We start from the raw sequence: 11,935 nt of genomic DNA, 5'->3' as shown, positions 1-11,935 counted from the left end.
TGCTGTCCAACTAGCTTCTAGTTGGCTTTCACATTTTGTTACCTGAAATGCGTTTAAAAACATTTTGTCAGTGGGAAATACTGGTGAGTGAATCTCAGTTTAATCAGTCTACAGCATTGAGGGCGGTCGCGCAATTACATTTGTTTCCATCTACTTTAATTACCACCACGGTACTATCAACCCGAATTGTGATCATGTTACTACTCACAATATAGTAAAAATTTTGTATACAAAACCCCAACATACCAACGATAATTGTAGAATACAAATACTCAATCACTGTTTAATATAATATTAATTAAGTGAGGTTTTGTAAAAATCGTTTGTGAACAGGAGATACCTCACATTGCTGTCTTAGGGTTTTCCTTAAGGATTTCCTGGTGATTATCTATTAAATCCACAAATGCACATGAGTTAGTATAATAACCCAATATCTACATTAGTAATACCCTCCCCGAGACGGCATTCCAACGACTACGTCGGGCAGAAACTCGACAACCGTTACGGAACCCTGGATCAATTGGGCAGCGTATCTAATACGTAACCGGGGTTATGATACTTAAAACGGGGCAGAACTTCGTTAACTAGGGGGTATTATGCCCGAGAATTATGTTTACTCTACAGAAATGAGAGAGAGAGAGAGAGAGAGAGAGAGAGAGAACGAGAGATTGAACAGTTTGAAACTGAGGCTGAAGGCCTCAATTTATAGTGCCTCTTCGACTTCCCTCGCGCCCCGCGTAGACATCCTCCAGGGCCTTCGCGGCCCGCGAGGCCAGCTAGGATAGGCCCTAGCTTGGCTGACTCGCCACTAGGCTTGACACGAGTGGTGACACGAGACGATTCTAACGGTGTAATTTGGTAACCACTGTTTTCGGAGAAATTTTGTACGGTTTTACCAGTCTGTTGCGTTAAAATGTCGAACATGACGAATTTGAATGCACCTAAGATGATGAAGGTGGAGAATTATCTTACATGGAAGGACAACTTCAAATCCTTCATTGAATCTCAGGATACACGCATGTGGATCTGTATTGTAGATGGGTACACAAACCTAACACACGATTTTGAAGGCAGACCACGTAGAACAGACTATGTGAACATGCAAGAGGATGATAAAAAGATGTATGAGGCTGAAAAGAGAGCCTTAGCTACTATCAAGATGTCCTTACCTGATGGCATCAAGCATACCTTTAATAAGTACACTAATTCAATGGATACGTGGGATGCATTACAAAGGCGATATCAGGGAAATGAGAGTGCCACTCAGGCATTCATGGTAGAGATAGTGCCAGTTGATGAGGCTGAAACTACTGTGAATGACACTGAAGCTGAAGTGAAAAATGCTGAAGCAAAAGTGGATGCTGTAGTAGAGAAAGAGAGTGAAGCTGAACAGGTCGTTGCTGATCAAACTACAGAAGTTCATGAGAAAGAGGTACAATCTAATTCTGTGTGTTTGAGGTGTCGTGAATTACAGGGTGAGGTTGACAGGTTGTCAACACAAAATCAAAGTCTGGTAAGGGAGATGTCGAGCATAAAAGAGTCAAACTTTTTTGCTAAAAGAAACGAATCTATATACTTGAAGAAGATAAGAGGTTATGAAAGTGAAATTGAAGCTTTAACCTGCACACTAAACGAAAAACTTCAAGTCATAGACTTAGCTCATGACATGATGGCTGAGAAAACAAAAGAGATTTCTGAAAAATGCAAAGAGTTGTCAAATGCACAACTCAAAATTGTTGATCTTGAAAAGAAATTAGGTCAATTCAGGGACTCTACTTTTGTTATGAAACACATGATGGGTGGGTTAAAGAAGAGTAATGACAAGAGTAGTTTGGGATTCAAGGGATTTAATGAAGTCCCGCCTCCTCTTAGTCATGATTATTCATTCCTACCTGATGAAGATGAGCTAACAGACTTTATGTCAACTGCACCAAGTAGTTTCGCATCCACATCAAGTCAAAGTGAGGGGTCTGAGAGTGATGATGTTAAGAAGAACAATAACAGGGAAGACTTGAAAAAGAAAAATTCACCTCCTAAGAGCAAGAATCAAACTTTTGTTAAAAAGATTAATTTTATTCAAGGTAGTGATATGAAAAACGAAACCAATGTTATTGAAAATGAATCAAATGTTGAGTTTGCTAAAAATAAAAACAAAGAAATATCTGAATCCAAGCAAACTGAACCAAATTCTTCAAAGGCATCATCATTATCTGATAAGGGATCTACCTCAGAGACTCCAGCTAAGAAGTCTTTGAAAAGGAGATCGTGCTTCAGGTGTCACATCAAAGGACATGTAGCTAGCTGATGTCCTAACAAAAAGAGTGAAGCACAAATTAGTGAAAAACAGAGAGGGAAATCACCAGAGAAGAAAGGTGATGGTGAGGAGAAAGGCTCAAATTCTCCAAAGAAATCTGCTCCTAAGCAGCCAGAGAAGGTTGTTGTTGGTGAAGATAGGGCTGAAAAAGGAACTCCACAAGTTCCTCGTTCTCAAAGAAATCAACCAAGATTTCAGCCTAGATCTCCACCAGGCAGATTTGAGAGACCTAGAAGCAGTTCACCAAGAATGAACAATCATAATTCTAATAATTTCAGAAGTCAAGGTCAATATCAAAATCGATACCAAAATAACGGTGGTCGAACTTTTTATAACAATGGCTTTAGAAATTATAACAATCAAGCTTCTTGGAATCAAAATTTTCAAAGGTCAAATAGTCCAAACACATATAGGAACCATCAGGACCATAGACCTTATGGAAATCAAAATCAAATTCCATCAACAGGTCTGAGATCCAAGATTCCAGTTAGGAGTAATGGATATTGGATGGATGTTCCAGTGGTTGGTGAATTTGGACGAACCAAGACCATTAAGGCTTGGGTCCCTCAATCTAACTAATTTCTTAGTTGGTGTGTGCAGGAACTGCTAAGGAGGATTATCAACTTAGGTATGTTGATAGTGGCTGCTTTAGGCACGTGACGGGGAATGTGAGATTGTTGATATATATATATATATATATATATATATATGTATATATATATATATATATATATATATATATATATTAATTGATTTAAATTGAATTACATCGAGTCGACACAGAAGATAACCTGGCAGATCTTTATACTAAAGCATTTGACAGGGCTCGCTTTGAACATTTAGTCGAACTCAACGGGATGAGGAATCCTGAATAACTGGTTTTTCATAAGAATTTTGTAAATAGTTTACTGTTTTCTTAAAAAATAAAAAATACAAAAACATTAAAAAATCAAAAACATAATAGAAAATCAAAAATGAGTTATCACTGTGTGAAAAAGAAGAAATGATAGTACATCAGCAAGTTAGACTGTCACACTTGAATTGAACCTAAATTGCTAAAGTGTGATAGCAGCTTGATCATACGATGTACCAGTAGGCAAAAAGCATGAAATAATCAACTTACCAATGTGATATAAACCTAAATGAACTGAATATGAGTGGGGAACACATCAGTGGTGTATGGTTTAATGACCTTAAATCTTGCGTTGATAGATTGCCAAAATCTGAGGTTTTGGGTCTTTATACTGTTATTTCTTCTGGGGATATCAGGGTTGTCCTTCTGCTGCATCCAGATACATGCTGACCTAGGCACAACCAGGATATCTTAAAAGAGCTAAAAATGCCAAAACCCTGAAAATGAAGAAGCTCTCATAGAGAGTCATTAAAATTAAAAAAAATGCAAAATGCACAATTCATACCAAAAATGGTATCTGTCTTAGCCCTCGATAAGATATTTTGGTCTCTTTGTTGTACGAAAGTACTGACCTGTTCACCAAATATCTATCGTTGAAAAATAAAACGGACGAATTCAGTATACTCACCTACTACGATGAATCTTTGTGCATACCTTGATCGCGGGGGTATATCTTGAAGTGGGACACACTTGTATTTCAGTATAATAAAATTACCTTAACGTATCATACGGTAATGGTACTTGAAATGTTCATGCATTTTGTTTAAGTGGACAAACATACTGGTAATCGTCTTGAACTGCTTTTCACTAAAACATTACATAAAGAATTATATAATTGTGTGAAACAGTTTGATTGTGCTGATATGATCTTCTTACTAGTGATTCTAACAAAAATAGAGTTTTTATTGCTTTTGTATTTACTTGCTTTCAGAAAATATAAAAATCCAAAAAATAGTGTCATTTTCTAGTTTAAAATTCTTAATGTACGGAAAACTGTTATTCTTGGAGGAATTGTTACTGATAGGGGGAGACGGTGTTAGAAAGTGAGATCAAAATTTTAAATCATGCAGCTTCTTATGTGTTGAACAAAAAGTTTTGCGTGTTGGTGATGAAGTTGAAAATAATTAATCTGTAATACAGTTTAACTATCTCTTGAAAAATAATAATTTAACCTTGTTGAAAAATTCTTATGGTTTCTCGAGATGTTTGTTTTATAGTATACAGATTGAAGCAGTTTGTTGCTTTAAAGATGAGAGTTAGATTGGATGCATGGTAGAACCTCCTTTCTACATTGCAGACAAAGTTGAAGAGTTTGAAGATTGCTATGCAAATGCTAAACTGGAGTTTACTCAAGTGCTAACGTGTTGAAGATTTGGTGATTGGATGCATCAGCTTAGGGGGAGTCTGTTGCTGACAGAAGCTATTGAAGCTAAAGCTATCCAAAGACCAAAGACAGTGCAAGACTACATGAAGATTGCAAGAAGACTGAAGACAAAGTTATTTTATGAAGCTATTGTCAAGGGGGAGTTTGTTGGTGCATATTCTATGACAACAACTTAGATTTGGTCTTTGGATATCTTGTAATTAGTTAAACGATAAACGGTTAGCGGGTTTAGCTTTGTATTAGTGAGATTATAGAGTTTGGGCTAAACAAAACCCACATTGGGTGAAGGGGGACGAATTGGGCCTAGCCCAAGTAGTAAACCCTAGCCTAATGTTGTAAACCTTGTGTTATATAAACAAGGTTAGGCTTTAGGGTTTAGGTTAATCAGCCAAAACAGATTTTGAGAGAGCAATTTCGTGAGAGACTAGGGCTTGGACGAAATTGAGAGTGGTTAGGGTTTGATTTATTGTAATTCAGCTTGATTGATAATCAATAGAAACCCGGTTGAAAGTGAATTGCTGTTCATACACGTTTTCTGCTATATTCTGATCAAGAGGATTCCACACTCTTGATTAGATTGACAATTCTGTTAAAGATCCATACGAATCAAGGGGACCTATAATTATTATTATGATTACTATTACCATCACTGATATGGGTTCATCCAGAACTCCATATTACGCTCGTCATACTTCCAGACGAGTCGTTCTCCTACTTGCCTCATCCTTTCACTACTTTCTAAAATTTCCTCACCGAAAGTTCGGAGTTCTTGCACATTTTCTGCACTCATTAAGGGTGCAGGTGCTGGTACTGGTACTGGGTTTGGGAACTGGGGCATGGGTTCTTGGTAATGGTAAGGGTTCTCTAGAATTTCCCCGATGAATTGATCATTATCATAATAAGGGTCTAGAGGGTCCAAGTTTGGGTAGGCTGCTAGGTTTGGCATGGGTTCATCTTCTGGTATTGGGTAACGTTGCTGGTAATCCCTATGGTCGTCTAACCACAAGTCGTAGTTTGGGTTTAAGGGACTGGGTGCTGGCACTCTGGGTATATCTGCTGGGTCAAAATCATGCATTTGGACTTGGTTTTCTGAGTTGGCTTCAATCTCCATTGGTTGGGTGGGAAATAAGGGTAATGGTTGGGGTGCTATAAGTTGCTCCAGGTTAGGATCTGCGGCTGTAGTTGCTAAAATATGGAAATTTGCTAGACTCCTATTTAACATATCCTGGGCATGAGCATTTGTCTCTCTCTTAGCGGCTGCTAAAACACGTTGCTGTTGTAACTTTTTCATTCTTTTCCTACGTTCATGCGCTCCCCTACTGAATCATCCTCTCTTTTTAGGAGGGAATGGCTCTTCAGACCGAGCCTTAAACACGAATATCCCATCTTCATTGTCAGCTGAATACCCTGAGAGGACAGGCTGTGAAGAGGTGCCTTCGCTCCTAGGTGAGCTGAATAACTGACGGTAGGCGTCGGAAGGTCCTTGGTCGCTCATACTGTAAACTAACAAATAGTCAAATAACACACAACAATAAAATACAATAATGCACGTATTTCATAAAATATCTCTTTTATTTTAGGTAACTTTATAGCCACTTTTCCAAGCCTCCAGTGTTGTCCAGCTGGCTTCTAGTTGGCTTTCACATTTTGTTACATGAAAAGTGGGAAATACTGGTGAGTGAACCTCAGTTTAATCAAAACGGGTTTTATCAGTCTACAGCATTAAGGGCGGTCACGCAATTACATGTGTTTCCCTCTACTTTAATTACCACCCATGGTACTGTCAACCCGACTTGTGGTCATGTTACTACTCACAATGTAGTTACAAATTTTGTATACAAAACCCCAACATACCGACGATAATTGTAGAATACAAATACTCAATCACTGTTTAATATAATATTAATTAAGTGAGGTTTTATAAAAACAGTTTGCAAAAAAAAGAGATTACTCACATTGCTGTCTTAGGGTTTTCCTTAAGGATTTCCTGGTGATTATCTATTATATCCACAAATGCACACGCGTTAGTATAATAACCCAATATTTACAATAGTAATACCCTACCCGAGACGACATTCCAACGACTACGTCGGGCAGAACCTCGACAGCCGTTACGGAACCCTGGATCAATCGGGCAACGTATCTAATACGTAACCGGGGTTATGATACTTACAACGGGGCAGAAATTCGTTAATTAGGGGGTTATTATGCCCGAGAATTATGTTTATTCTATAGAAATTCGAGAGAGAGAACGAGAGATTGAACGGTTCAAAACTGAGGCTGAAGGCCTCAATTTATAGCGCCTCTTCGACTTCCCTCGCGCCCCGCGTAGACATCCTCCAGGGCCTTCGCGGCCCGCGAGGCCAGCTTGGGTAGGCCCTAGCTTGGCTGACTCGCCACTAGGCTTGACACGAGCGGTGACACATGGCGGCTCAGGGGCTCGCCATGACTCCGAGCTGTCGCGGCCCGCGTAGCTCACCTCCACACACGTTCGCAGCCTGCGAGCGATCCTATTTATTTGTTTTTATTTAATTTTTAATTATATAAGGTACTTAGGGCTCGGTTTTCGTATACGGGGTGTATTTTAGGACGTATTGGGATATTTTAATTATTTTAGGGATGTCGAAAATATTTTGGAGGGTTGTTATAGATATAGATGTAGATATGCATACTTCTTTTATTACATATGATAGGGCATTGGGTCAGCTTTTATCAATGACTACTTGCATTTTTTTAATAGATTAGGTTCTAAGTTATATTTTGTAGGTATCGCGATGTGTTTTCTTGGTTATGACACTGGTACGTAAGGTAATAGGTTGCAACTTGCACTTTGTAGTGGGTCAGAATAATGGTTTCATGTTGTTAACATATCACGTAGTCACATATTAGAATGGAGGCAACTTTACACCTCTAGCAATATTTATCACACAATGATACTACAATACCGCAGACATGCCCTCCTTAACATGATTAATCAATTTCTTTAAAAAAATAGGGTGTATAATGTTTTGATAAAAATGCCATAAGAACTGGTTTGTGTGATAATTAGAAACCGATTTCTATAAACAAAAAACCCGGTGGTTGTAAACCAGACTATGCGCTTTGAAACTATCTAGAAACAATGTACTGCATGTTGCGGTTCTCCACACCGCATCACCAAACATTCTAATTTGTTGGTGCCCAGTTAGTTGGTGCGGTGTAAACATAGCACTTTTAAATTGATTTCACCGCAGCTTCAAACATTATCTGTACTAGTGGGAAAACAAACTGTATTAAAGGTGCTACGGATTTTGAAGCTAGCTTCAAGCAAAGATGTTTGCTCGGTTGTGAGTTTTAGCTTCTTTCTCGGTCCATCGTTGTTATTAAATGTATTGCTGATGATACTTATACTCGTTCTCTCTACATCATTGATGACGGGGGTAGCCCAAGTCTCAATAATATGACTAAAACACATAACGACTTAAAATGTTAAAAAGTTAAAAGGTTCAAAACCCGCGAGCTGTAGTAAACAAGCAAAAAGAACAAGCACAGTAATCAGTCACATCACTGATAATTTACCAACTCTCCTCTCAGCCGCAGAAGTGGCATGTGCAAAGGAGTCATCCTTTTACCCGCAGGTCCGAAGCCTTCAACCCCTAAATGGGTAAGTCCCCTACTGCAGCTGAGGTTCACTAGTCAAAGGTTTCCCTTCTGGGAAGAACCTTTCTCTATAAATGGCAGCCCTTGTCATTCATGCAGGACATTCCGATCAGCTTAGATCATCCTTGATCTCTAATCTTTCTTCGTCTCCCTCGAGACCTTGCTTTATGCATGCTTCTCTTCTTCACTTCAAATAATATAATCTCACTATCATTAACATCTGAGGATGAATCTCTTTCAGTCTAGGATTTCAAGTGAATAACAACAAAACTAGTGAACCTCCTCCTACGTCTAGCAAACGTAGGGGTACCCCACGATCTGCGTTAAGTAAATTGAAACCTTTTGCCTAATCAGTCTGTCCCCTACCCTTGGTCTCGTATTTGTTGTAATAACAATCATCATCATCATCAATAGTTTTATAACTTAAAAAAATCATCCATGATCCTCATTCTAAATACCAGTTACTTATGAACATAAAGAAAGCTCGAACCCATAACTTAATTAGAGTAAAACTTAATCTCGCGCAAGGCGGGAGGGTTCGAATACCCCTAGTTCCCATTAAATCAAACCATTTGGTATTTAGTGCTTTTTTTTTTAATTGGAAGAATTAAAGAGTAAGCGATGGGTTATATGAGAAGGATACACATTTTATGAATTGGTAAGTTGTAATCTACGTACCAAAATTTGGCTTATGCTTCTTAAAATTAAAGGTAAATTACCATATTGCTCTCCTTAAATCTTTTAAATACTATTACAGATTTACAAGTACAGTTAATATTGTTACATGACATTAAGAAACTAGACATAATAAATAACTAAAGAAAACAAAAATAACTTTGATTACTACAAATTACATTTCATATTATTACATAGCTTATTATATATATCCCGGAACATACAAATATAGAAACCGACTCAAATCAAAGCTCTCAAAACATTGAAAAAGTCATGTCGGTAACCATTGGCATGAAAATGATTACTTGGAATGATCTTTGTGTAGATATAAAACGCCATACAAGAGATGGCAGGACCAACCCAGAACACCCAGTGACCATTCCATAAATGACCACCTCTTATCATGGCTGGTCCCAAACATCTTGCTGGGTTCATCCCTGCACCCGCATAACCTTTCTTTCCAGTCAAACTTGTTGAAATGAACACTAGAAGCCCCAAAATGGTTCCAATGATTGAAAAAACCACAAGAACACCTAAAGCCTTGGCTTGACGATGGTCATAGGCTAACCAAATAGAAGCAAAAAGAAAGATAAATGTACATATGATCTCGAGCCATAGGGCTTGACTCGTCTCGATCCCTGTGACCACAGGGCCATTAGGGCCGGGTGCAATAACCGTGAGGGTGCACCCACCGAGTGAAAAGGATTGTGTAATAGTGTGGCTCACAACAGCTTGTAGTGCTAGAGCACCAAGTAGAGCGCCAACGCATTGTGCACATATGTAGATAAATGCCCGAGAGAGCGAAATAAGTCCAACAAGGGCGGCTGAGAATGATATAACCGGATTCATGTGTCCGCCTGATATAGGGAAAACCGCTAGCAGAAGGATGGTGATCGTGATGCCAATCAGGATGGACATTAGCATGTTTGGCGTTTTGGTTTGTGTCTCGAATGATGAAATGACTATCGTATCTAACATGAACACTAGAACCGCTGAACCGAGTAACTCTCCTACGGATGCCCGCCAAACCTGAACATGTAAAATAGTTGTAAAAAGTTAAACAAAAAAACCCATCTTTAGTTATGCATATATAGAGGGAGTGTTCATTTCACCTTTAATGTTTTGAGAATGGAGAGAACGATATAGTTTTCACTTAACATAGTGCTTTAAATGTGATACATAAGACACTAACATCATCGCACACACTTTCTTTCTAATCTCTTTGGTTTTCTTATATACTTTACATAATATGAATTAATATACGTAGTTCGGTAGTTGGTAAAACAAAAGTCACTTTTGAGTTGAGCTTTAATTTGTCATTATATCATATGAAGATTGTTAAAAAGAGACATAATATATTATTATCTTAAAATTCATACTGACATTCAAGGAGTATAGATCCTCTACACCCAACCTCTCTCCTAAAGTAAGCGATTTTTCCTTCTTTCCATGATCAACTTCCCATTGTTCTATACTGCAAAAAACATGAGAGAACATACATGAGAACATTGCCTTTAGAGGTGATAATATATTTGAGAAAAAATGAAACTTGCTTAGCTGTGGGGGTTGAAAAGGGTTGCACCCTGTTCCCACAAGGAAGGCCATCTTCCTCAACCAGTACCACTTGCGCTACATTGTTTGTCGCCATCGCTTGCTTTGGTAGATGCTACTATCTCAAGGGGTTTATATACACAAACCGAATAAATATCCACCGTCAAAATCAAATGGTGATATTATAAAATAAACAAAATGGTTTATAGATAAATCGGTATTGAGGGATTTGTTTATACAACTATGAACTCCATATTATGTTCTCTTAAACATGTCAAATGATCTTTTTGTAAAATTTGGAATTTGATCCTAACATAGATAGTTTTCCTTAATTGTTATTCCCTCATTATCAATTTTATAATAAACTAGGATTCCGATCGGCAGAGATTCTTTAGTTATAACTAAGTCGATCTAGGACCCGCACGTTATGTTAAACCTGTCAAATGAGGAAAAAATAGACGATGTAAAAACATTCACCCACACAAGCACGTTGTGTCATGTTAACTCGCAAAATTTAGAACGAAACGTAAAAACGTTAAACCAAAGACGCACCTTGCGATGTGTTAAGTCACAAAATTTAGAACGAAGCATAACGCGAAAAATTTGGGGAAAGTGAAAACTATAAAGGACCAAAGTTAAAAGTAAAAAAAGTTACGAGGATAGATTGCAAAAGATAAAAAGTTTTGGGTTAGAAGTAATAAAACAAATAGTTTTAGGTTAAAAGTAATTTATAAAATACTTTTGGGTGAAAAGTAAAAAAAAAATCATTTTTTTTTGGAAAACCCCTAAAGCCAACGTTACGACAACTATATGAATAACCATTTTTTCTTTGAAAACCCCCTAAAGCACACCCCGCGTCGCGGCAGGGCGTAAAACGCTGTCAAATAGTACTAATGTCACACAACCGTCATCGACCACCAACGCTGACTCGACCTAGCGTATGCGTGTTGCGACGAACCTGTCAACATAGGAAAATAGAGGTAAAACGTTGAACCACACATGCACGTTGCGTCATATTAAGTCGAAAAATTTAGAACTATACGTAAAACAACGAAAATTTGCGAAAGATGAAAAGTATAAGTGACAAAAGTTGTGAAGTTAAATTGCAAATAATGAAAAGTTTTGGGTTAAAGTTAAAAAAACAAATTATGTGATTGCAAAAGCTAAAACCTTTGGATTAAAAGTAAAAAAATTAAGTTTAGTTTTGGGTCAAAGTAAAAAAATAAAAAAAAACAAATTATGTAAGGTTAAAATTACAAAAACTAAAAACCTTTGGGTTAAAAGTAAAAAATCAAGTTTTTTTTTTAAAAAAAACTCACAAAGCACAAGGTACAACTTCTAATGCATAAAAAAGTTGCTAATTTATATATGGAATAATAACTAGAACTACCACCCGCCGCAATGCGGCGGAGATTCTTTAGTTATATATCGTATTAGATGAAATGCAAATGTTTCTTAC

The 11,935-nt window shown here is 37.6% G+C and overlaps 1 protein-coding gene across 1 annotated transcript; it reads right to left on the bottom strand.

The window, feature by feature from the left end:
- Positions 1-9,095: 9,095 nt before the first annotated feature.
- Positions 9,096-10,573, bottom strand: LOC110881936 (aquaporin-5). Its single transcript, XM_035978250.1, has 3 exons — positions 10,479-10,573; positions 10,309-10,399; positions 9,096-9,954 (listed from the first exon to the last, which is right to left on the bottom strand). Exons 1-3 carry the CDS (start codon positions 10,571-10,573, stop codon positions 9,166-9,168), a joined length of 975 nt encoding a protein of 324 aa, XP_035834143.1. The 3' UTR covers positions 9,096-9,165.
- Positions 10,574-11,935: the final 1,362 nt, after the last annotated feature.

The sequence above is a fragment of the Helianthus annuus genome, chromosome 10, assembly GCF_002127325.2.
Source record: "Helianthus annuus cultivar XRQ/B chromosome 10, HanXRQr2.0-SUNRISE, whole genome shotgun sequence".
Lineage (NCBI taxonomy): Eukaryota > Viridiplantae > Streptophyta > Magnoliopsida > Asterales > Asteraceae > Helianthus > Helianthus annuus.
The sequence above is the reverse complement of the archived record's forward strand: the minus strand, read 5'-3'. Positions and strand labels throughout refer to the sequence as shown.